The sequence below is a fragment of the Sceloporus occidentalis genome, unplaced genomic scaffold, assembly GCF_023333645.1.
Source record: "Sceloporus occidentalis isolate IW3139 unplaced genomic scaffold, rSceOcc1.0.p SCAF_2, whole genome shotgun sequence".
Taxonomy (NCBI): domain Eukaryota; kingdom Metazoa; phylum Chordata; class Lepidosauria; order Squamata; family Phrynosomatidae; genus Sceloporus; species Sceloporus occidentalis.
In genome coordinates, this window is record NW_028316982.1 from 115,336,730 (window position 1) to 115,359,684 (window position 22,955).

A 22,955-nucleotide genomic window follows, 5' to 3' on the forward strand; every position below is an offset into this window, starting at 1 on the left:
AACAGGGTTGATGGACCCTGCATGGCTTCCAAGATCCTGATGTTGTTGGGCTGCAGCTCCTACCATTCTTCAGCATTGCTACACCAGCTAGGGGCTGCTCCCCCTCCCTTATGTGACATTTTCTGTTTTACTTTGACAAATTTGAATCCAGTCACGGCAAAAACACCACCAACACATACTTTCAATACCTCATTGGCAAGATAGTTTGCTATGTCACTTGCTAGACTTTTCCAGTGCAAAAAATGCACACACTCTTGCACCCCTGGTGTTTTATTGCACTGATGCAGTAAAACAATAAAACATAACAAAACTAATTTCAAAGAGAATTCCCTGCCCATTTACTTAATTTGCAAATGGACCATCTGAAAATGTTCACACCTAGGTGATCCTGTGGCAAATTTCTTGGCTTGTACATATAACTATTAAAGCAGCTGAGAAATCAACAATTTGTATGTTTACCGATCCATGGTGAATTATTGTCACATCACTACTGGTGAGTCACAAATACCTTTACTCTCAGAGGGAAGAGAAAGAGGCTGAATTACAGTTCATAAGATCAAGGAATTGATAGGAAATAGAATAATTTTATTGCTCTATTACTGGATGAGTGATATGCATCAGTGGAGACAGTTGTGGGCCACACTGGGGGGGGAGGGGTGCAGGCCAGACTGAATGACACCCCAGAGGGAGGTATCAACCAGTGGAGTGCTACATCTGGTGGGACTGGCACAGCTGCTGTGTGAGTGAGAAAGGGTATTGCATCCCTTTCTTGCTGGTCCAGCAGCCATGTTGGAGCCCAAATGTCCCTCTGGAGGCCGAGGCACCACCCTTTCCATAAGTGGTAGCTGCTGGGGTGAGCCAGTACTTTCTGGAGGCCATGGCAGTCTAACCCCCCCCCCCCATTGCCTCCGACTCCATAGTGGGTGACACCAACCCCAGGTCCACCACTGGCATGCACTGTGATCATCCCAACACTTTATGTATGTTGTGAAGTAGAGGGAAATCATCTATTTTAGATTTGATCCTAACCAACAATGATGACCTGGTTATGGGGTGGAAGTGGCCCATATATATATATATATATATATATATATATATATATATTAAAAAACAAAATTAAAATCAACTAGTTAAAAACAGTACAAATTACATGGGTGGTTTCTGAGACCATGAGAAAGAACAATAGATGGAAAATTGTATGTATCCCTGATTAGCAGCATGATTAAATACTTTATTGCCCATCTCCACCTCAAATAAACACTCATAGCAGTGTGTGTGCATATAATGAAAAATACTTCTGTTTACTAGCGAAAAATCTTATTTAATGAATTTTCCCCCAAATAATAAATACAAACATATATTATGTAAGTAATAATCAACACACACATATCTAAAATAATGCACCCCAAACAGATACACACACTTTTTTTTAGATTTTAGATTTGGGGGACCTTCCATTTCCTTCTGAAAACATGCTTTAATTAATTCCATAAAATGAGAATTGATGCTACTGATTTCCCCCCTTTCCTAACAATGGCAGGAACCCTGTGTCAGTTACTTAGTTAGATGTAATTAAATAAGTAACCTCTTGTGGCCTGACAGAAACATTATTAACTGACACTCCAATGAGCAGTAGAATGGATCTCCATCTCTCCATGCAGCTGATGGCTGGTAAAATAGGTTGGGAAGTGGGGAGTTATGATCATGACACTAGTGCCACAATTATGACTTAATAGTGATTATGAATATGAAACACTCACCTGTTTTGTATTCATGATTACTGCCCTGTCATGATTTTGACATCACTGCCACAATCATAACTCCCTCCTTCAACCTACTTTATTGTCCATCAGCTACATGGGGAGAAGGAGGCCCTTTCTGTTGGCAGTTGGAGCATGAGTGAGTGCTGTTTCCATCAGGTTTGGGGAGTTGAATCAGGAGACACTACTTAACTAAGGTCCAAAGCACATTGCAGAAATAACCCAGTTTGAGACCCCTTTAACTGGCCTGGCTCAATGACAGGGAATCCTGGGAATTGTACTTTGTTGTGGCACCAGAGCTCTCTGACAGAGAAGGCTAAAGATCTCACAAAACTACAACTCCCCGAATTCCCTAGCATTGAGCCAGCACAGTTAAAGCAGTCTGAAACTCCATTATTTCTGCAGTGTGTTTTGGCAAAGGATTCCAGACCATATATGCAATTACTTTAAATAGTGATAGGCAAAAGAAGAGAGGCCCTTCTACAAACAGTTTACAATCTGAATGTTGACAGAAGTGAGATAATACAAAGGTGAAAAAAAATGTGCACTCTAACTGGAAAACATTTTCCAGTGGGTAAAGCCTTGGGAAGTCCACATGTTCTTTGCTGGAGACCTGATGTTTGTTATTAAGGTCTGCTTGTTTTCAGAAAGATCAGTTTGCCTTTCCTTTTTAATTAATTACAGTTAATTACAATTTGGTCTCTGTTAGGACTTAGACCTAACAAAATCGCTAGTCCCAGCTAGAAACAACAAAACTCACATAAATGTTGATACATCAAGTTACCATTGATGCAATAGAACTCCTTTAGTTGTGATTAGCAATTGGTTTTAGGCTTCATAATTCTTCTCCTAGAACCTCTCAAAAAAATGGGGACATGTTATGATAATACAATGCACAGTAATATAATTGGACTTCATTAAGAGGCTAAATGGGTGAACTGGCCTTTGCAGCAAGGTTCTGATTTTGTCACTCATCACTATTTAGTAGAAGAGAGGCCCTTCTACATTAATGGTTACATTAATTATATACATGCACCAACAACCAACTTCATTGGAATTGTGTGAAGCTGAATGAAATTGTTATTATTTTAATACCTACTGATAAAAAGTAAATGGAGTAATAAAATTTGAGGGCCTCAATGTAATTAGGTTGAACATTGTATGATGGATGGGCTAAAATTCACAGACTATTAGCCTCTTTTCCCCACAGGATTTATCATTCCATTTGCCATTTGAATAGAGTTCAACACAGTTCTCCTGTCTCTTATCATTATTGGGTTCTCCTGCCTGCCAGTTGGAGTAGACAATGGCCTCACCATTCAGGTATTTAAATCTCCCCTCTGTCTGGATGTCAGTTATCCCAAGAAACACTGACTTCTTATACAGAACAACAATCTCTTGTATTGCTGTGTTCTCAGCAGCATTCCTGGGTGAAGCAAGCTGGCCTCCAGCTTGCTGACACCTCTGCTTCAGATCATCAAAGTTGCCTTCATAGCCACTGGTTACAAACACTTTGTTGCCAACAATTCGGCCACCTGGGAATGTTGCGACTGAAACAAAAACAACAACAACAAAAAGGGTGTGTATGTAAATCTCTATGTCAGGGGTTAATCAGCCATTGTCTGGGTTTGTACTTAATACTAAACCAGGGTGTGCTTCATTGAATTCTGGCTCATTGTTGCATTTGACCGTGTCCCTGAAAATAAATTACATGCCAGCTGGTGTCCTGTCAGTGGCATTTCTTGTTGTGAATTGCCTTTGAGTCAACTTTGACTTATGACTGGTTACAGGAATCATACAACCCCCTTATTGCAACAGCTCCATTGGCTGCCAGTCCGTTACTGGGCACAATTCAAAGTGCTGGTTTTGACTTATAAAGACCTATACAGCTTGGGTTCAGGCTATTTGAAGGACCGTATCTCTCTGTACAAGCCCTCCATAATATTGAAGTCATTGGGAGGGGCCCTTCTCTCTGCCCCACTACCCTCTCAGGCATATTTGGTGGCAACAAGAGAAAGGGCCTTTTCAGTGGCTGCTCACAAGCTCTGGAACTCCCCCCCCCAGCCCTATCCACACACCAGACTGATATGACTACTGCATCCATTTGTTAAAGGTAAAAAGATGGAATGGCGATTGTCAGTGCCTCTTTTGGTCTTTAGCAACATGTTGATCCACCACTTGTAGAAGCAAGAGAACCACAGCCTGGTCCAAAGATTTTCAAACTGCTCCTTAGCTATAAAGGAGCCCTGGTGGTGCACTGCTTAAATGCATGTACTGTAAGCCATAAGGTTGTGAGTTCAATCCCAGGACCTGCAAGGTCCACTCAGCCTTACATCCTTTCATAAGTCACTAAAATGAGTAGCTAGCTTGTTGGAGGCAATTAGCTTACACACTGTAAACTGCTTAGGGAGTGCTTAGTCCATTGATAGGTGGTATAGAAATGTACTTGCTATTGCTATTAGCTGTCGCTATAAATAGGAGCTCTGAAAATATATGATGGACATGTCTGTGACCAGGGCCCAAAGTGGCTATTGGAGATGTAGTTCTGAAATATCTTCTTTAAAAAAGAAAATTGCATTGGCTTTTAACCTTTCTTTGTAGCTTTTTGTAAATGCTATGAATATTTTCTGGAAACATAATAGGCTGCATTGGGCCCTTGGTATCTGATGAGATAGATATAAAAATCCAAGGATGCTCAAATCCCATTAAATACAATGGTATTTAATAATAAAATGGTGTCCAGTTTTGTGTTGATGTGAAAAAAAAATCAGTGGGACTTTTTTTTTTTAAGCATTGGGCGGTTTTGAGTTTTGCTATTGTTTTCAATGGTGCAGCCACCTGTGGCCCACAGGCCACACTTTCCCTACCCCTTGCAAAGAGATTATCAAGCTGTTCTAGAAAATTGACTTTTGTAGATTTTAACACAATGATTCTTGCTGGGAGTCATTAAGCTAAAGCAAGTTGGGGTGAGGAAGAGGAGAGGAGAATATAAGAGACATGGAAAGTGATAATGAAACAATAGTTTTGGTGGGATGGATGAGAAATGGGGTTTTCAAAAATTCTTGTACCTGTTTCCTTCTCTCTCAAGCTTAAGACAGTGACAAAAGCAGAGGGAATAAAATCATTTCCCACCTTTATTCTGTAAAGATTTTAATGCAAGCTTTGATCTTAAACTGGTGCTATAACTCAAGAGTTATTTTCCCCCTTCTAACAGAAATGCCAATAAATTGGATTTTTAAAGCTTATTAATGATTAACTAAACACCTTCACCACTTTCTACTAACTTTCTCACGTGTTTTCTGCTATTACATTCAACATTTTACCTTTTTGATACTTGGAGAAACTGGCTTGTAGGGCTTTTAGTTGTCCCTCGAGTGCAGCAACCTGTCTTTTCATAAGGTTGACCTCTAAGGAAGGAACAGAAAAATCAACACCTGGAAAATATAGTACTGTAGCATCATGTGGTGGAAGACATCTTCACAGTACTGAACCAACATATCTTTTGCTGATTCAAATGGCACTCCCAAATGCACATATACTCACAATAAATATAGTAATATCGGTATGCACTCCAACCCATCCCACAAGAAAAATAAACTGCCAGTTATTGAGACTTTCCCATCCATTACCCAATAGTTGGGCTGATCCTACATGTACATCTACACTCGACCCTCCAAATGCGCAGCTTTGACACTTGCTGTTTTGATTATTCTTGAGGTCAAGGCCAGGTACATGCACACTCTTCCTCCTCCTTCTCCCTGTTTCTCCTCTGGAAAAAAGCCCTGAAGGGAGGGAGAAGCCAGAAAGGGTGTGCATGGCAACCCACATCTTTCCTGGTCAGATTGCTGCCTTCCCCAGGCACCAATCCACCGGGGAAAGGGGAGAGGATAGATCCATCCCCTCCAACTCTCTTTCCTGGGCAGATGGATGCCTGGAAAAGGGGAGGAAATGCATCCATCCCCTCTAAGCCTCTACCTGGGCAGGTGAGTGCCTGGAAAAGGCAGGCACCGATCTACCCGGGAAAGGGGATGGGATGGATCCATCCCCTCCAAGCCTCTTTCTTGGGTGGGTGGGAGCCTGGAGAAGGCAGGTACCCATTCACCCAGAAAAAGGGTGGGGAGCCTAAAGGGACTGGAGGATGGGGGAAAATAGGAGTGTGCACCCCTGTTCCTCTTTCCCCACTCACCCCTAGCTGGCTTCTGTGTGGGGGGGTATTCATGTTTCTTTCAAATTCATGGGGGCCTTGCACCCCTAACCCCCAGTGAATGTGGAGGACCAAGTAAATTTGTTTGCTTTCTTTCAGAATAAAACTTTTTTTTGGCTGGAAACATATAGCATCCCTGATATCAGATATTAAAATGAGTTTCACATGGGAATCGGTAATTTTGCTGAATAGGCTATAAATAAATATATTATCTAAACATGTTATCACTGGAGTGGTCTCTTTCTCTCTCTCTCTCTCTCTCTCTCTCTCTCTCTCTCTCTCTCTTAAAAAAAAGTTAAGTCAACAAGAGAGTATCAGTCCCAACTTGCAAGCAGATTTTATTTTTTCACTGCAAATTCTGTAGAACAGCTGAGTTTCAAATACCCCATGGATAGTAAAACCCTACCATGCTAAAAATGGGAGCCAAAGGAAGTAATGAAAGAATAGTATTCATCAGATGGTAAAGGGATTTGTTTAACAACAAGCAAACAAAGGTTCTTCCACTTAATCGTACCTGAGAGACCACTGTCACCCTTTGTACCCTTTTCACCTAAAGAACCTTTCTCTCCTTTTGGTCCAGGAGGGCCTGTCTTCCCCACAGGCCCTTGTGGTCCTGTGGCTCCTTGTAACCCTATGTAAGATATAAAAGAAAGTAAAAGAAGGTATTTATTAGAGTGATTAACAAACAGAACTTAAAATTTCAATTAATGTTGGCTTCCACCTTCCTCCATTGTGCTTAAAATAAAAGTGAGCTTGTAGACAAAGTGGGAATTTAAAACACCCCTTCAGTAACATTCTTAAGTGGATGTTGTATTGTTGTTTATGATGAGACCATGTAGTGTTCAAGTCCTGAATCCAAGGATCTTGAAATTTTGTGTTAAAATGTTTGAATGAGAGGGTACCTCAGTTCCAAAGAGGATCAAATCCAAAAGGCTGTGGTGATTTGAGTTAAAATGTCTGACCACTAGTTGCTCAGACTTCCTGTTCAGGACTGAAGATTTGTGTTTTTTTTAAATGAGTATGCAGGTTTGTGGTTGTTTTCCCCATGGCATCAAATAAGTATAATTACAGGACCAGTATGAGATGTATTGTTTGATCTAGTAGGTCCTGCAAATCACTGTATTCCTGAGAAGGACTGTCTCCATGAGATAAATACAGTTGATGCATTGTTTGGAATCACAAGGGAGCAATCCAGGATTGCTGACTGGACAGGTTTTCAGGACAGAAGGAAAACTGTGACAGAAGGCTTGCGGATGGCTCTAGCAAGCTCATATGGCTGCAAATGCCACCAGCCAATGGCACATTTGAAAAGTGTGTGCTCTGCTTTCTTGTGTCTGTTCAAGAGCTTTCTGGGGCAGCAAATATACTTGCTCAGATGAACTCTTTTTAAGGTATTAGGGATGTAATAAATATTATTTTTTTCCACCTTTAATACATTAATATATTTTCATAGCTTACCCTTGGCTCCTACGTCTCCTTTTGCTCCCTTTTCACCCACTGGCCCTCGATCACCTTTGGGGCCAGGGGCCCCTGTTTTGCCCTGAGGACCTTGGGCTCCGGTGACTCCTTTCAGACCTGCAATCATATTCATTGTTGGAGGAAGGGAGGTGACTCCAAGTGAGAGATATTTTAGAGCGATTGCAGAAATAAAACTAAGTAAGGCGGGATACAAACTGCCCAAAAAGGGTTGTCTGCTGGTGCCTTGCTTTGCTCCGCAAGAAAACCACAGCAGACAAACCGCACGACTCCCTTTTGGAGCCAAAAGAACCTGCAAAAAGCAGGTTCTTTTCCCGGCACACTTGTGACGCCTGAATGTGCCAATGGAGCACTCGTGACATCACAAGTGTGCAGCAACATGCGGATGCTAGGTGTCCATCGCATCAAAATGGCAGCGCCCGTGTATACAGGGTGCCACCATTTTGATGTATGGAATACGTACCAGGGTTGCAGGGTGTCTGTAAGCGATGCCCTGAGGCAACCCTAGCATGTATTCCTTACGTGCTAAAAGGCCCATCTGTACTGGGCCTAACTTATCTCAAATTAGTCCCAGTTCATATAAAGATAAAATGGATAGATATATTGTTTTAGACTTCTCCAAGCAAGTGCCCTCTAGACATGCTGGACTACAATTCCTGTCACCTATCATCAAAGCATGGCCTTTGGAGGAGACTAGAGATACAAAGGATATTCACACATTTTCCCCAGCCTCAGCCATCCTGCAATTATGTGAATTTTTTCACACTCTGAGACATTGTTGGTGAAAAATTCACTTGTGAAAAGACTTGTTTTGCTCAATAATTGTTATTATATTATAAATAACATTTCGCACAGAAAGCAGTGTATTTTGCATGAAAACCATTTTCTGTCTAAAAAAATTATTTTGCAGAAAAGCTAAGGTTTTGTGAAAACTTTTATTTCACAAGAAGTGTGGAGAAAATCCATGAAAAAAGTGGAGAAATGCACACAAACACAAAGTTAAAATCTCTGGTGCAGACAAAGCATTGGAAATCATTAATTTTTGCATGCAAGAACAAAATAAACAAATATTTTCATCTCCAGTGAGCACCAGATTGAGGGAGGTTGCTTTTATGATTTATTCTCTGGAGGAGATAGTGCAAATCTGTTTCTAGAAGAACAGCTTCATTAGTCTGCTGCTGCAAAACAACCATTTTGGTACCTTAATGATCAATAAATACATTACAGCATATGTTTTTTGTGGACAAGAGTCTGATAACATATGACAAGATGGCCTTATCCCATAAAAGCTCATTCCATAATACAGTTCTTAATCTTTAAATTGCTATAAAATCCTGTTGCTTCTTTCAGAATATTGCTGCCTTGGTTAAGTCATTACTGACAAACCATTAAACACTAAGTGTCAAAAAAGCATACAAGATGTTAAATCAAGCATCAGTATATGAGAGAAGCTGACATTTGTAGGAGAGAAAAATCTATTTTATATTTTTCTGCCTCCTTGAAAAAAATTATTGAAAACCACCAGCCTTTCCTGAGTCCATTTCTCTCCAAGATGGTATCATCGTGTGTGGACTGTACCACTTTAGATTGAAGATCCACATAATTTAATGCTTTGCACACCAGAAATTTAGATATGAATGAACTCAAACATTCTACATGTAGGCATCAGGCATTTCATAGAGAAGACTAGGCTAGAATCCCTCTCCTTAACATGCGAAATCCATATATATATATATATATATATATATATATATATGTGAAGAGTTCTTTAGATTTTTTTAAAAAATAATAATAAACCACAGAGCTGCCACCTGAAATTTCAAGTTGTACAGCCCTGATACTAGGTTATACAGAGAGCCAGAGCTATAATCTATCAACTGTCTTGTAAATTGACACCATCACGGAACTGGTTGCTGCCCTCCTCATATAAGGGATTGGTTTGCATTGACGTTTTTCCATGTGGTTGTACAGTACACCCAAATTTATAAGTATGTGGAAAAGATAATCTCTTCTTGCTTGTATAATCAAATAGTTGGCTAAGCTAGTAGTTAACAAAGGAATGTGAAAATATGAGTTTCTGTTGAACTGATTTTGCTGAAGTCGATCTCAAATAAATGTTGACTTCACATTTCCTCCTTCTCCCTATTTGATAACTTCCGCTTTTTACCTTATTGCCCAGACATGTAGAAATAGAGTTAGACCTGCTGTGGGTCACACACTCCTGGGATGTTAACTTGTTACCCAACAATGGAGAGTCAAGCTTGAGGGATATCAGCCAACCAAGTTTTTACTGTTATTTCATTTGTTTGTGGGAAGACATGCAGGAAGCATGTGCATAGAGAACAGGTGGGAAGAAAAAATGTTAAATGTATGGACATTTAGATTACTTTGCCCATTTCTAATTTGGAACTAGTACATATTTGAAAAACAGCAGTGAAGTAAACATTTACAATGGATTTATTTAAAAATGACAGCTAAGATTCAAAAAACCATTTTAGGCATCCCCAGTGGTTCAGTGGCTCTGTGACTTCCATCATCATCAGTACAAGATCCAGGACAATAAATCTCTGTGACATCATAGATAGCTTTTGGAATGGTCCTGAGACTGCAGTTGGAGACACAGAACCCCAAAGCCTGACTGGGCATGCAAACATAGTTGTGATTATTTAAATTTTAGACAGTGTATTTTATTAATTCCTCCAGTATAAATTCAGATATCCATCTACTCAATGGACAGACTTACCTATTTCTCCTTTTACACCTCTTTCACCTTGTGGGCCAGTATCACCTTTTGATCCAATAGGCCCTACACTTCCTGGAGGACCCTTCAGACCTTGGACTCCTCGTGGTCCTGTTCAAAAATAGATGATGTGAGTTGACAGAGAGAAACAAAGCACCAAGAAAGACAAGCCAGCTTGGCCCCAGCATGGGGAGTTGTAGTCAAAGGAGGAATTTCCCAGGTTCTGGACTCACCATGGTGCATTGCAGTGTGCTAGAAGCTGCTGATGGGAGCACTTGAACCTGTGAACTGCAGGTCAGAAAGTTCTCTGTACTGCATTCATTGGCTCTCCCTGACTCAGAAGAATTCCTAGACCAGTCAAAAACTGTTGCCTGGGAAACATGCATCCTCAACTGTACCTGCCTGACTTTTGATTTTTTTATCCTGTGGCTTCTCTATGGTGATCCTGTAGATGAGACATCTCAAGTTTCCCTGTCCTCCACTGCTCTGGTCAGTTCCTGCAAATTCATCCCCATGACCTCTTTTATAGAGTCCATTCATCTAGCATGTGGCCTTCCTCTCATTCTGCTATCCTCCATCTTTCCTAGCATTATTGTTTTCTCCAATGTTGTCTCATGATGTGGCCAAAGTATGACAGCCATAGTCTAGTCATATTGGTTTCCAGAGAGATTTCTGGTTTAATCTCTTCTAGCACCCTTTGACTTCTTGACTGTCCATGGTATCCTTAGCAATCTTCTTTAGCACCACATTTCAAATGACCTGATTTTCTTTCTATCTGCTTTCTGCTTTCTTAACTATCCAGGTCTGATATCTATACATGATAATAGGACCATGGCACTTCCATGTCTTTAAGGACGTTCCATAGCCTTTAGTGGTCAATGCAGTCAAAGGCTTTGCTGTAGTCTATTAAGCAGATGCAGATTTTCTTTTGGAGCTCCTTGGTGCACTCCACTGATCACTGTATATTTGCAATGTGGTCCCTAGTGTCTCTTCCTTTCCTGAACCCCTCTTGAACCTCTGGAATTTCTCTCTCCATGTATGGTTGGAGTTTATGTTACAATTTAAAGGATAATTTTGCTTGCATGAGATATTAGAGCTATGGTTCTGTAGTTGCTGCAGTTTTCTGTGTCTTCGTTTTTGTGGATTTAAATGTATATTGATTGTTTCCATTCTGTTTGGTTTTCCATATCTATTGACATATATTGGTTTGCACTGGTGTTGATTCTGTCAGTGTGGATTGAATCAGTTCAATTAGTATATCATCTGTTCCCAGTGATTTATATTTTCCCATTTCTCTTATTGCAGCTTCTACTTCTCTTTTTAGAATTTGTGGTTCAGCTTTATATGGCTTTTTGATCCATGTGTCCTTAATTTTGTTATCTCTTTTATATAATGCCGCTGTGTATTGCACCCAGCATCTTTTTATTCCTTCCTGGCATGGCACTTTGTTTTTATTGTATTTTCCTCTGAGGGATGGAATGAAATGAAATATCCCACCTCTTGTGCCAAAAAGGTGGTTGACTAGGCATGCTGACTTGGGTGAGTGGGGTGCAATTGCTGCTCTGTCTCAAGCTGCAAAACATCTTAGGCTGGCCCTGAAGTCCCAGCACTGAGATCGAAATTTTGGTGACTAAGTATACTAGTCTTGCAAGATCTTGGTTTTGTAAGCTAGATCATCTTTTGCTAACTATCAACAGCAATCAACTTATGGAACATCAATACAAAGTTACTACTGCTTCCCTTACTGCTTCCCTGACTGGTCTTCTAGCCTTACTTACTTACTTACTTACATACTTACAGTTCTGCTACCTTTATGCCCCTTTTCTTATACCCTTTGTGAGAATTTTCTTTTGATATCCTATGTACCTAGAATTTGATACCAGAACACTTCTGTATTACCAACTTCCTTCTGCCTTTTGGTTTCTCCTACAGCAGAAATGCCATTTGTGCATATTCATTACCTTTACATTTCTTTACTTTCTCTTTTATAGCTTTTTTATTGTTGTTATTTCTCCCATCATTAAGATTGCAGGCTCTCTGGAACAGCATTACACTTTTCTTTTCTTTTTGGGCTTGTAAAAGTTCCTTCAGGGTGCCATCCCCTCCTTATCACAAGTTCAACTTCTTGTAATTGCATTTGCTTATTACAATTACTGTTATTATTATTATTATTATTATTATTCATCCTTCTGTTTTCTTCATCATCACACTGTAAATTGTAAACTTCTCTGGGGCCCAGACTTAATGCAGGTACATATGTTGGACTATCATAGCTGTCTGAGCTAATACAAATATTACACAGGCCACCCTGAGCACTATGCCTTTTGTGTCCAATCCTGTAGTCTCCAACAGATTCATTCATACACCTTAAGGCTTTGCCACAGCCAGTGAAAAATTAATGGCTGCTATTAGCACAGCACTGGTCATCTGAATGACACTACAGGCGATGACGTACTGTGTTAGCTTGCAATGCTGATAACAACGTAAGAGAATAAGATGTTGCACTTCTAACAGCAATCATTCAACCCCATCTAATACACTGTAGTTTGCAAGAATGGGCTATTATTAATCAGAACACACCACTGAAAGAAGTGTTTCTATGGCTGATGAGTTCAAGTTCCTGATTATAACATTCATCAGGCAAAGGTGACTGGGGTTAAGACCTGCTCAGGTAAAATGTGCAAATTATCATATAAAGCTGATCACAATTTATAATCAAAATACATCACTTTACGGGTCAAGATAATGTCTTCATTCACAGATATTTCTTTTCCAATGAAGTCATTTTGGAAGCAGATAAGGAAGCTGAGTGCACCTTTTCAGATATAGATTTGGCAACAAAAGAGGGGGGAAAACCACACAGACGTAGTAATTAATTAACCTTTTTGTCCTGGGAAAGAGTTTATTGGAATAGCATTTATCCACTTGATGGTTAAGAATATTAAATAGCTTGTGATCAGTGTATTTGAAGGCCCAGTTTCATCCCCTTCTTGAGTGCTCATGATTAAGATCTCTTTAGTTAGTATGCACAACAGATGGGATTTTTGTTGTGATGCCCATCAAATCATTGTGATTATTGTAGGTTCAAGGTTTTTTACCTCACTTCTCCTGGTATTTTATGTAAATATGCTTGTTGCAGTATGACAAGGTGATACTGCCTTGCTATTGAGTTAACTACTTATATCCTCCTGTGTCTTTTCCCATCTCTCTCTTCCCTCCTTCCAACTGAGATCCAATTTCTAATCTAGTACATTGGTAGTACTCCTCTTTATCAAGTACATTGCAAGAGGTTCCAAGAAACACCATCACTCTCCACAAAATGTAACATAATAAAAGTAATATCCAAGTACTGTATTCTATATTTTTCTCTTTTTATTTCCTGTACTTCAGTATACATTTTCCAGAATGTAAGCTCCACTGAATTCAATGATTTTACTTTAGCATTGGCAGAAATACATAGAATATATAGCAAGATTCCCTTTCAGAAACCCATGTGCATTTGCATGTGTGCACCAGTAAGTGTGCTATCTGTCTGTAGTCCGCACAGGTAGGGATTGTTTTCTCTTCCACAGTATACATCCAGGAAAAATATTCCATGTTCCCAATGGTAAGAATGACTTTTAATAATGTTTAGGGACAGGCATGGGTTTTAAAAAAGGATTGAAATAAGTAATAAAAAAGTAACTTTCACATGCTCTGCTTATAATGACAAGTGGCTTTGGTTGTATGCTGCACATATCTTGCATTGTATACTTTAATCTAATGTTATAAACAATTCATTTGGTTGAAGGCACTTCTTACCCATTTCTCCGGCATCTCCTTTTGGTCCTTTCTCCCCTTGTGTCCCCTTTTGTCCTATTGGTCCAGCTGGGCCCACTTTTCCTGGAGGACCAAGTATCCCTCTTGGTCCTTGCAGTCCTAGTGTTTGATAAAAAATTTAAGAACTGCATTAATAAACATTCAGTCACTTGGAGGGTCACTGAGACATTTTGAGGAATTCAAGAATGCCACCTTACTACATGAATTATGGGACAGGGCTGTTGTTACCATTTTAATTATCTAATAGTTTTGACCCAATGTCTGGAAAACCTTCTCTGTATCTCACTGCAGACAACACATTATTCCTTCCTTCCTTCCTTCCTTCCTTCCTTCCTTCCTTCCTTCTCTCTCTCTCTCCGCCCTCCCTCTTCCCCTTGTCCAAATGTACTGTACACGTTCCTTCTCTCATCATGGTGAACTGTCGGCCTGCACTGGCTTCACAGATAGAAGATGATACTTTGAAGTGTAATGAACACAGAGGTAAAGCAAATAACAAAACCTCTCAAACTAGGAGGAAAAGAACCTCCTTGATTCCTGTGAAATTTCCATCAAACTCTGAGACACACTAAAACTTAAATCTACTATTAAGGTAGAGTGATCGACTTTTCTAACATGGCAAAAGGTCTAAAGAGAACTAGTGTGGATGTAGGCAATCTGTGGTCTTCAGCCTAGTTTATGGTGGTCTTCTGTCCTGGTTTCTGTTTGAAAGGCTGCTCAAGGACAGTCTTCTATTTGAAGGCATCTTTTATTGAAAGCTTGCCCACTTCAAGTCCAATTCAAAGTAAATAATTGTATGAAGGAAGGACAGGGAAACATTTTGAGGCTTCCTGTCAAATGCAGCACCTGGGCAGTAGATAAAGCAAATAGGAGGCCATGTTCATGAAGGTGAGCAGGATAGTCAATCCATTAATTGTTAGTCATTCAAAGACTGAGCTCATGTAAGGTAGTTACAAGCTATAAACTATCATAAAAAATCAATAAATATGCTTAGGAAACATCAGGAAGAAACTCTTCTATAACATGGCTGCATAACCTGAAAAACCCACAAAAAATTATGGATGCTGGCCATGAAAGCCTTTGACTTCACGCTTAGGAAAGGTTTTGCTCAAAGAGTATTGTGAGCTACTGCAATGACCCATGACTTGTAAAAGTTGACAGTTAATATTGTTAGTTCATTCTGCTAGTATAAATGATATTGTTCTCAGAGAAACTGGTTTTGAAATTTACACAAAGGGGAAATCCAACACAGTCTCCAATTGTCCAACCAGTTGCAGATCAAGTTGCAAAAGTGGTTGTGTGACTGTTAGTATCCCCAAAACCACAAGGATGAATGTACATAAAAGAACTCATTTAGCAAGTATTTTTCTTTGTGAATATTATGCTGGATTTAGGTCACCAGCCATTAAATGTAGCACAGAGACAGGTCCAGTAGTATAAACACATCAATGGCAAAATCCAAGTCCATGTATTACTGATTGCTTTCCTACTACAGACTTAATCAGAATGTGTATTTTTTTCACTTTTTGTCTACATCCAGAATAGGACACTGTGACAGACAAAGCAGACAAAGCTTGCAGAGTTCTGGGTTCAGCTTATCACAGCGCTCAGAATATTGTGAAGGGGCCAAAAAGGAGAAGTAGAAAAATAGCTTAGCATTTAACAGAAGTAGTATGAGAGGGATGTGTTAGAGTTCAGGGAAAGGTTAGGAAGGATGTAAGTGTAATGGTGTGAAACAGGAACAGTGAGATAGCCCAATATGGTTTATGTTTAAAGAAAAGCCTTGAACATAACACTTGTACTGTTTAGTTTCTAACCTCTGCCTTAAGCTTATTTCAGGAAATTTATTGAGTCCCAACCATGCACCACCAGAGGCAAGAAGTACATAAACTTGTCCCTTTCAGAGACATAGCTGTGTTAGTCTGGAATATCAGTATGCAAAGGGATCTTGTTGAGCTTTTGAGACTGTGTGAAAGAAGTTATGGCATAAGCTTTTGTAGACTTGGACCACTTCCTCAGATGCATGCATCTGATCCATGCATCTGAGAAACTAGACCAAGTCTATGGACATGAGCAAAATCGGGCAAAATCGGGGGTTTAAACAGTGATTATCCCATGCAAAACACGATATCACAATTAAGATTTTCACACTATTGAACAGGCAATAAACAGCAACAAATCATTCATGGGGAAATCCCAAAAATGATCTGTTGCTGTTTATTGCCTATTTAGTGCCTGTTTATTGCCAGTTTAATAGCGATGTGTGTGAAAATCTTAATTGTGATACTGCGTTTTGCATGGGATAATCGCTGTTTAAACCCCCAATTCCTCCTCCCATGAAAGGTTATGCTACAATATCTTTCACACAGTTAGTCTGAAAGGCACTACAAGAACCTTTTGTATGCTTGTCCCTTGTTGTTGTGTGCCTTCAAGTTGTTTCTTTGCAAGATTTGTTCAAAGGAGGTTTGAACATGGAGTTTTCTTTATAAGATTTGTTCAAAGGATGTTTGCCATTGCCTTCTTCTGAGGCTGGGAGCATGTGTCTTGCCTAAGGTCACGCAGTGGGTCTCATAACCCACTCATATGGGAATCCAAGCTCAAGGAACCTTTTCTTCCTGCTCATGGGTCTTTATCATTTAGCTGGACTTGGAGTGGGCCCAGTAGCTCTGCATAGTAACAGAATTTTCTTCCCAGAAAGCAGAAAAATGCTATTAACAGTACAGAAAATACTGTAGTTGGGGACATTCTATACAGAATTCTCACATGGTGTTATTGTACAGAAGACATAATTTTTCTGCACATATATTTTTTGTGCAGTAAACATATATTTCTGCTACTGCTGTTGTTTGTGTGCCTTCAAGTAATTTCTGACTTATGTTGACCCAAAGGCAAACATATCACAGGGTTTTCTGAGGCTGAGAATGTGTGACTTGCTCAAGGTCACCCAGTTGGTTTCCATGGCCAAATGGAGAATTGAACCTTGATCTCCAGAGTCGTAGTCCAATGCTCAAACTGCTATACCACACACATAAATATTACTTCCTGAGCAGAAAATGATCTTTCCTGTGCAAAAATAGCATGTGTGAATTTTGCACAGAATAAGTCCCAAACTGTGAAGATTCTCATCAGACTAGGATTCTTCTTGCCGGTGCTTCCTGAAAATGAAGAAACATGGTTTTTGAACCATTTTTCAAATATTTTCTAAGGCTCTTTCCATTTTTGGACTGCCATCTGTAAAAGTAGGACAAATAACCTTACAATAATTTATGATTAAATTTATGAGAGTACAGGTGGATATAGACGCTAGAAAAATATTGTGCTCAAAGCAACACTATGTAGACATATTGCACTCACATATACATTCTGATGCACATCTGAATAATGTAATAAATATCCTCTTGGGTTTTCTGATGGATCCATTTCTTTCAGGTATCCATTTGCACTGTAAAAATAATTTGGGTTGACACCCTTTTTAACTGCCATGGCTCAATGTATGGAATTCTGGGAACTGTAGTTTGTTTCGGCACCAAAGCCCTGTTTTGTCTCATTCTCTGGATTCCTCCTTTCTGGTGTTGCAACAAACTACAGTTCCCAGAAATTCCATAGCATCGAGCCATGGCAATTTAAGTGGTGCCAAACCAAATTATTTCTGCACTGCAGATGCAACCAAGGTGTCCTTGGATGTTAACTAGCAACAAACAAAACAAAACAAAAAAACCCTTTAGTCTCAATTCACATGTTTCTTCTTTTTGTCTACCAAATGTTATGAGAGTTTCAGCTCCAAGTTAAATTTCAAATAGTTATGTACATGGCATATGCAATGTAGAAATGTAATAATCTTTTTATACACTGTAAAAGATATGCATTATTTTATTATGTATTTATGCATTGTATCTGTTTATGATTTTATATAGTCCCTGAAAAAGGCCTTTGAGAACATACACAGGCCAAAATGTGTTGGGCTTTTTATTAATAAATCATTCATCTATTGAGCACCTTGAGACATGACTCCAGGGTTGTTGTTTTTTTCTGAATAATGAATAATGAATAATGCACATCTGATATACCTGCTGACATATTTAGATATCCCTCAATGCCTACCCCAGCATCAGTTCTGCTTAATTAAATACCCAGTCACAACTAACTGGAGCTGCATTCAGAATGTATATATTAAAAATCCAAAGGGTTTCAGGAAACTTAGCCATCCTTGAGCCACTGATGCCCAAATGGAAACATTTAAGCATAACTGATGACTTGTCTCAGCAGCTAATTAGGAGTGCAGTTGTGGATTCTTCGGAGGGGGAATTACATCAAATACATCTTTTAATTGAAAGTCTGTGGAATTTCATGGTTTGCAGGAGTCTTCCATTAATGTATTAACCAAAATTAGGACCTCTAGCATTGAAACCAGGAATGGGCAAAGTCCAGCCTAAAAGCCATATATGCCCATCCACCTCCCTCCCTCCCCTGGAAAAAAAATAATGATAAACAATGATCCTCTGCTAGAAATCAGTGGTGCAGTAAGCTAGTGAAATCCAGCAGCATCATACAACGAGCTAAATGGAAGTGAAGGAGAAAACTTTTAGCTTATCTTTTAATCAACACTTTTCACTAGAATCCCCCTGCTGCATTCTCTGCCCCTGCCCCCAACATTTAGCACTCACAGTAGTAGGATTTACTGTATAGACAATTTTTAATAACTCTACTGTGTAATTGTTGTATTGTCAATTTTTGTATTGGTCAGTGACCGAATAAAATTTTACTACTACTTACTACTGTAAAACATGCACATTAAACTAAGAGGCAATAAGAGCAATTGATTTAAGATGTTCTGTGGGCTGTATTATCATTTCATTTGTTGTTGTTGCTGTTGTTGTTAACCACCCTTGAGTCGATCTTGACTTATGGCAACCATGTGGATGAGACATCGCCAAAACTTCCTATCCTTCACCATTCTTCTAAATTCTTGCAGATTCATACCTGTGATCTCCTTAATTGAGTCCATCTATCTAGCATATGGTCTTTCTTTCTTTCTTTCTTTCTTTCTTTCTTTCTTTCTTTCTTTCTACCTCCTTTCACCTTTCCTAACGTTATTGTCTTTTCTAATGATCTGTTTCCTCCTCATGATATGGCCAAAGTATAACCGCCACAAACATGATATTAAACACACTATGAAATGAATTTATCCTTTCACGGTGTGTTTAATATCATATTTGAGCTACAGTGAATACATACAGCTGTTAAAGGTTATGGCCACAGAAAATAAGGAGCATCTTGCTGAGGGGCCACTTTTTCAGTTATGCAGATTTCTTAGGCGCTTGTGGCCTCTCCAGCCTCCCAGGAAAACTAGTGTGTGTGTGTGTGTGTGTGTGTGTGTGTGTGTGTGTGTGTGTCCACTGCAAAAATTGTAGCAGAAAGCAACAATAAAGCTAAATTGGAATGGTTGGTTTGTGTGTGTGTGTGTGTGTGTATATTTTCCTTTTTTTAATGAAATGATCAGCAATCTTTACAAGAAACCTACACTGTCTCCTCCAAATGAATGCAGTTTGGCACCACTTTAACTGATATGGCTCAATGCTATGAAATTCTGGGTCTTGTAGTTTTGTGAGATATTTAGACACAATTGTCAGAGAGACACAGTGTCACAATAAACTACAAATCCCAGGAATCCATAGGATGGAGCCATGACAGTTAAAGTGGTGTCAAACTACATTACTTCTGCACTGCAGATGCAGCTTATCTCACCTCACCACCTTCTACTGCTTCAGAGACGGCCTTCTCTTAACTGAGAAGAAACCTGTATACTAACTGCTGAATTAATTATGGTTTGTACAGTCTTGCAACAAATGTTTTGATGGTTAATGTTTAAACTTTATAAATAGTTTAATTACTTTTTAATTATTTTTAATTTACTCTGTTATAAAAGTTTTTGGTTTTTCTTTTTTTAAAAAAAATCTGTACTGTTTTAGAAAATATTATTATTTGCCTTGAGTCTAAAGGTCCATTGCTGGCAGAAAGGTGGGATATAAATGATGATGATGGGGAGTAGTAGTAGTAGTAGTAGTAATGCTGTACCAAGAGAAGTGGGCTAAGATATGAAGAGCTACTGGATTGCCTGTGCCACATGTCCCATTTACTGACCCATTACTTTTGTCCGCATTTTCACTACTAGTCCTGGTTGTACCAGATGACGGGAGTAATTGGTGTGGGGGAATGAGACCATTACACCCAAACAAATTTTTCTTTCAGTTCCCAAATTCCTACCATTGCAGAGAGTGAGATGCTAAAAGTGAATCACACCTAGAACGCTTACATTTTGTGGGGGTGTGTTTGCAATCTCTGAGTAATTTTGACTGCCCTTTTACTTTGGATGCCTTTATTCTATTTCTAAATGCACAACTGAAGTTTTGTTACTGCTAGGGAATAAAGGGACTAAAGGGGGCAGGGAATCATGAAGAGGAAGTGGAGAATTCTGATTTTTGGAGGGACAATGTTTTCATCCACCCTCCACTACTAGCCCTGTCACTGCATCAATGGCCAAGGAAGAGGAAGAAGGTGGTGCATTGAGAAGAAAAACCACAGCAGAGTACCAGAGCCCAAGAAAGGACCTTGGAAATAGATGCACTAGTAACATCATAATCATCTTTATAAAAATATTTTATTTTTAAAAGGAATTTAATTAAGTTAATATTTAATGAAGAATTAATTTTAATTAATAAAATTAATGTATTGATTTTAATCAACTCAAAAATATCCAACATTTCAGTTCATTAAAAAAAAAACTCCACAAGAATAAATATGACCTTTGAATACTTGTCCAACCTGAAAGTGGCCCTCATCCACATCACAGTTGCCTATCCTGGTTTAGACCTTTACAAAGGCCTGTTACAGACTGCCAAAATAAAGCTGCTTCGGGTCTCTTTGGAGGTATGCTATTTAAATGATGCATGCATCCTCAGAATCCGGAAGCTGCACCAAAGCTGCACTCCATTGCTTAGGAATGGAGTGTGGCTTTGGCACGACCTCCGGACTCTTAGGACCCATGCATCATTTAAATAGCATACCTCCAAAGAGACCCGAAGTAGCTTTATTTTGGCAGTCTGTAACAGGCCAAAGTTATATTTTTCCATACCTTGTGCTCCTTGTTCCCCCTTTGGTCCTTGGATTCCATCTCTCCCATCTCTCCCTGGTAACCCTCTTTCAGATGGTCCACACACAACTAGTGAACAGGCATTCCGATCCCAGGATTGTACCACTTGCTGTGGTACTGGGGCTGTTGCTGATGATGCATGCCAAACCAAAGCACAAATTGTTACAAGCCTCAGCATTGTCTGTTGGTTTGACCTGGGGAAAGAATTTAGAGAAGAAAGATGAAAGTGTTAACTCAAGACATTCTTAGTTCAAGCAAACTGAGTTGTGCTATATTGCAAAGAAATGAAAGCGATCTATTGACTTGTATTGGCTTTCTAGTGTTTCAATGAGGAAGTGTTTCCTCGTTCTACCTTCAACCAGTGCTTGGAATACTTGCTTCTTTGGATTCTATTTTCCAGAGTCCCCAGCCAGTGGCCATGCTGTCTGAAGAATTCTAGGAGGCACAGCCCACAAATGTAACATTTCCCAGTGTTGCCTAAAAATGCCAGAGACTAGACCCAATTTTGCACACTTTAGCACAAAGTTATTACTTTCTCCCCATTCTACTAAATTCTGTTGATCCAAAGCTATGTTAGACAAATATAGATGTAATTGTATGGCTAGGGCAAAAAGACCGAGTCCTCAATTCTATAGAAAAGGGTGTCACAGACAGCCTCTCCCTTCCCCCACTTCTATCACAGTCCTGACTTGCCAAATTTCCCCCTTCTTCTTCAATAGTTCTGACAGTACAGGAATATCTTCTTTTGCAACAAGACATCCCAACTTTGCCTTCCAGAAGACAGTTTCCCAACTCTATTTAAATGAAAGTGTTAAACAAAGAGATCAGGAGATGTAACAAATTATACTGCTGATGTTGAACAACAACAAAAAAATATCAAGTCACCATTAAAGCTGGAGGTAATTATTAGATAAGCACAGAGAGACGTGAACACAGAAAGCACTTAATAATCAAAAGATAGCTTATCAGTGAAGCTTGAATTCAGGAGAAGATCTAGCCTGGATGCAATTAATCAAATGCATTGAGCATGATATAAACTGACCAGTTTTTATATGGAACTGGTGGCAGCCTTCATATCATCTATCAATTTTTCTCAGACACATTAAAAAACCAAATTAACAATCCACTCACTTTCTTTGCAATTTCTAGTGCTCTATGAAGACCTTAACAGGGATAATCTACTAGGAGTTTAGCCCTCCTTTTATAGGCTCTGAGTTAAGCAACACAGGCTCTAGTTTCTCAATCACATGACCTCACAGAATACTTAACAAGGAATCTGACTGCAACCCTCCAGAGCTGATGTCCACTATTAATCTTGCATAGCTGATAGGAAGTGTGAAGCAGAAGGGAGGGGATTTTCCACTGTTGCTATGCTAGAACATTTGTCAAGGCTGGAACAATATGCCGACATCACCACTTTCTGTTTGGGCAAATCACCTAAGCAGCCCAATGTCAGGGCAAGTCTTGCTAGTAGTAGACACTTAGCTCAAGAGCTCGCTAAATATGGCTAACAGTCCCGCTGGGATCAAAGAAAGACAAATAAGTAATAGCTTGAATTAAGCAGAAAGGGAATGTAGAAATGTTTGTTTATTACCGGACATCTCTTGACGGCATGAAATAAATGATCCCATTTGAATGGACTGTTTTTGAGGCAATATCCAGTGGTAGAAGTGACTGATATGGAACACACTTACACATGCATATTTAATGTATGGTAATTGCTGGATCAAATAAGGACAGGAGAGCCCTGCTGGGTTCAACCATAGACCACAACAGATCTCAGAAAAGTTCCTCTTTTGGATTATAACA

The 22,955-nt window shown here is 39.4% G+C and overlaps 1 protein-coding gene across 1 annotated transcript; it reads right to left on the reverse strand.

Annotated features, from left to right (window-relative positions):
• Window positions 1-1,246: 1,246 nt before the first annotated feature.
• Window positions 1,247-22,345, reverse strand: LOC149318907 (uncharacterized). Its single transcript, XM_089510651.1, has 8 exons — window positions 22,278-22,345; window positions 21,129-21,340; window positions 13,982-14,098; window positions 10,184-10,291; window positions 7,423-7,539; window positions 6,479-6,595; window positions 5,084-5,167; window positions 1,247-3,310 (listed from the first exon to the last, which is right to left on the reverse strand). The coding sequence occupies exons 2-8, from the start codon at window positions 21,322-21,324 to the stop codon at window positions 2,934-2,936; spliced, it is 1,116 nt and encodes a 371-aa protein (XP_089366777.1). The 5' UTR covers window positions 21,325-21,340; window positions 22,278-22,345; the 3' UTR covers window positions 1,247-2,933.
• Window positions 22,346-22,955: the final 610 nt, after the last annotated feature.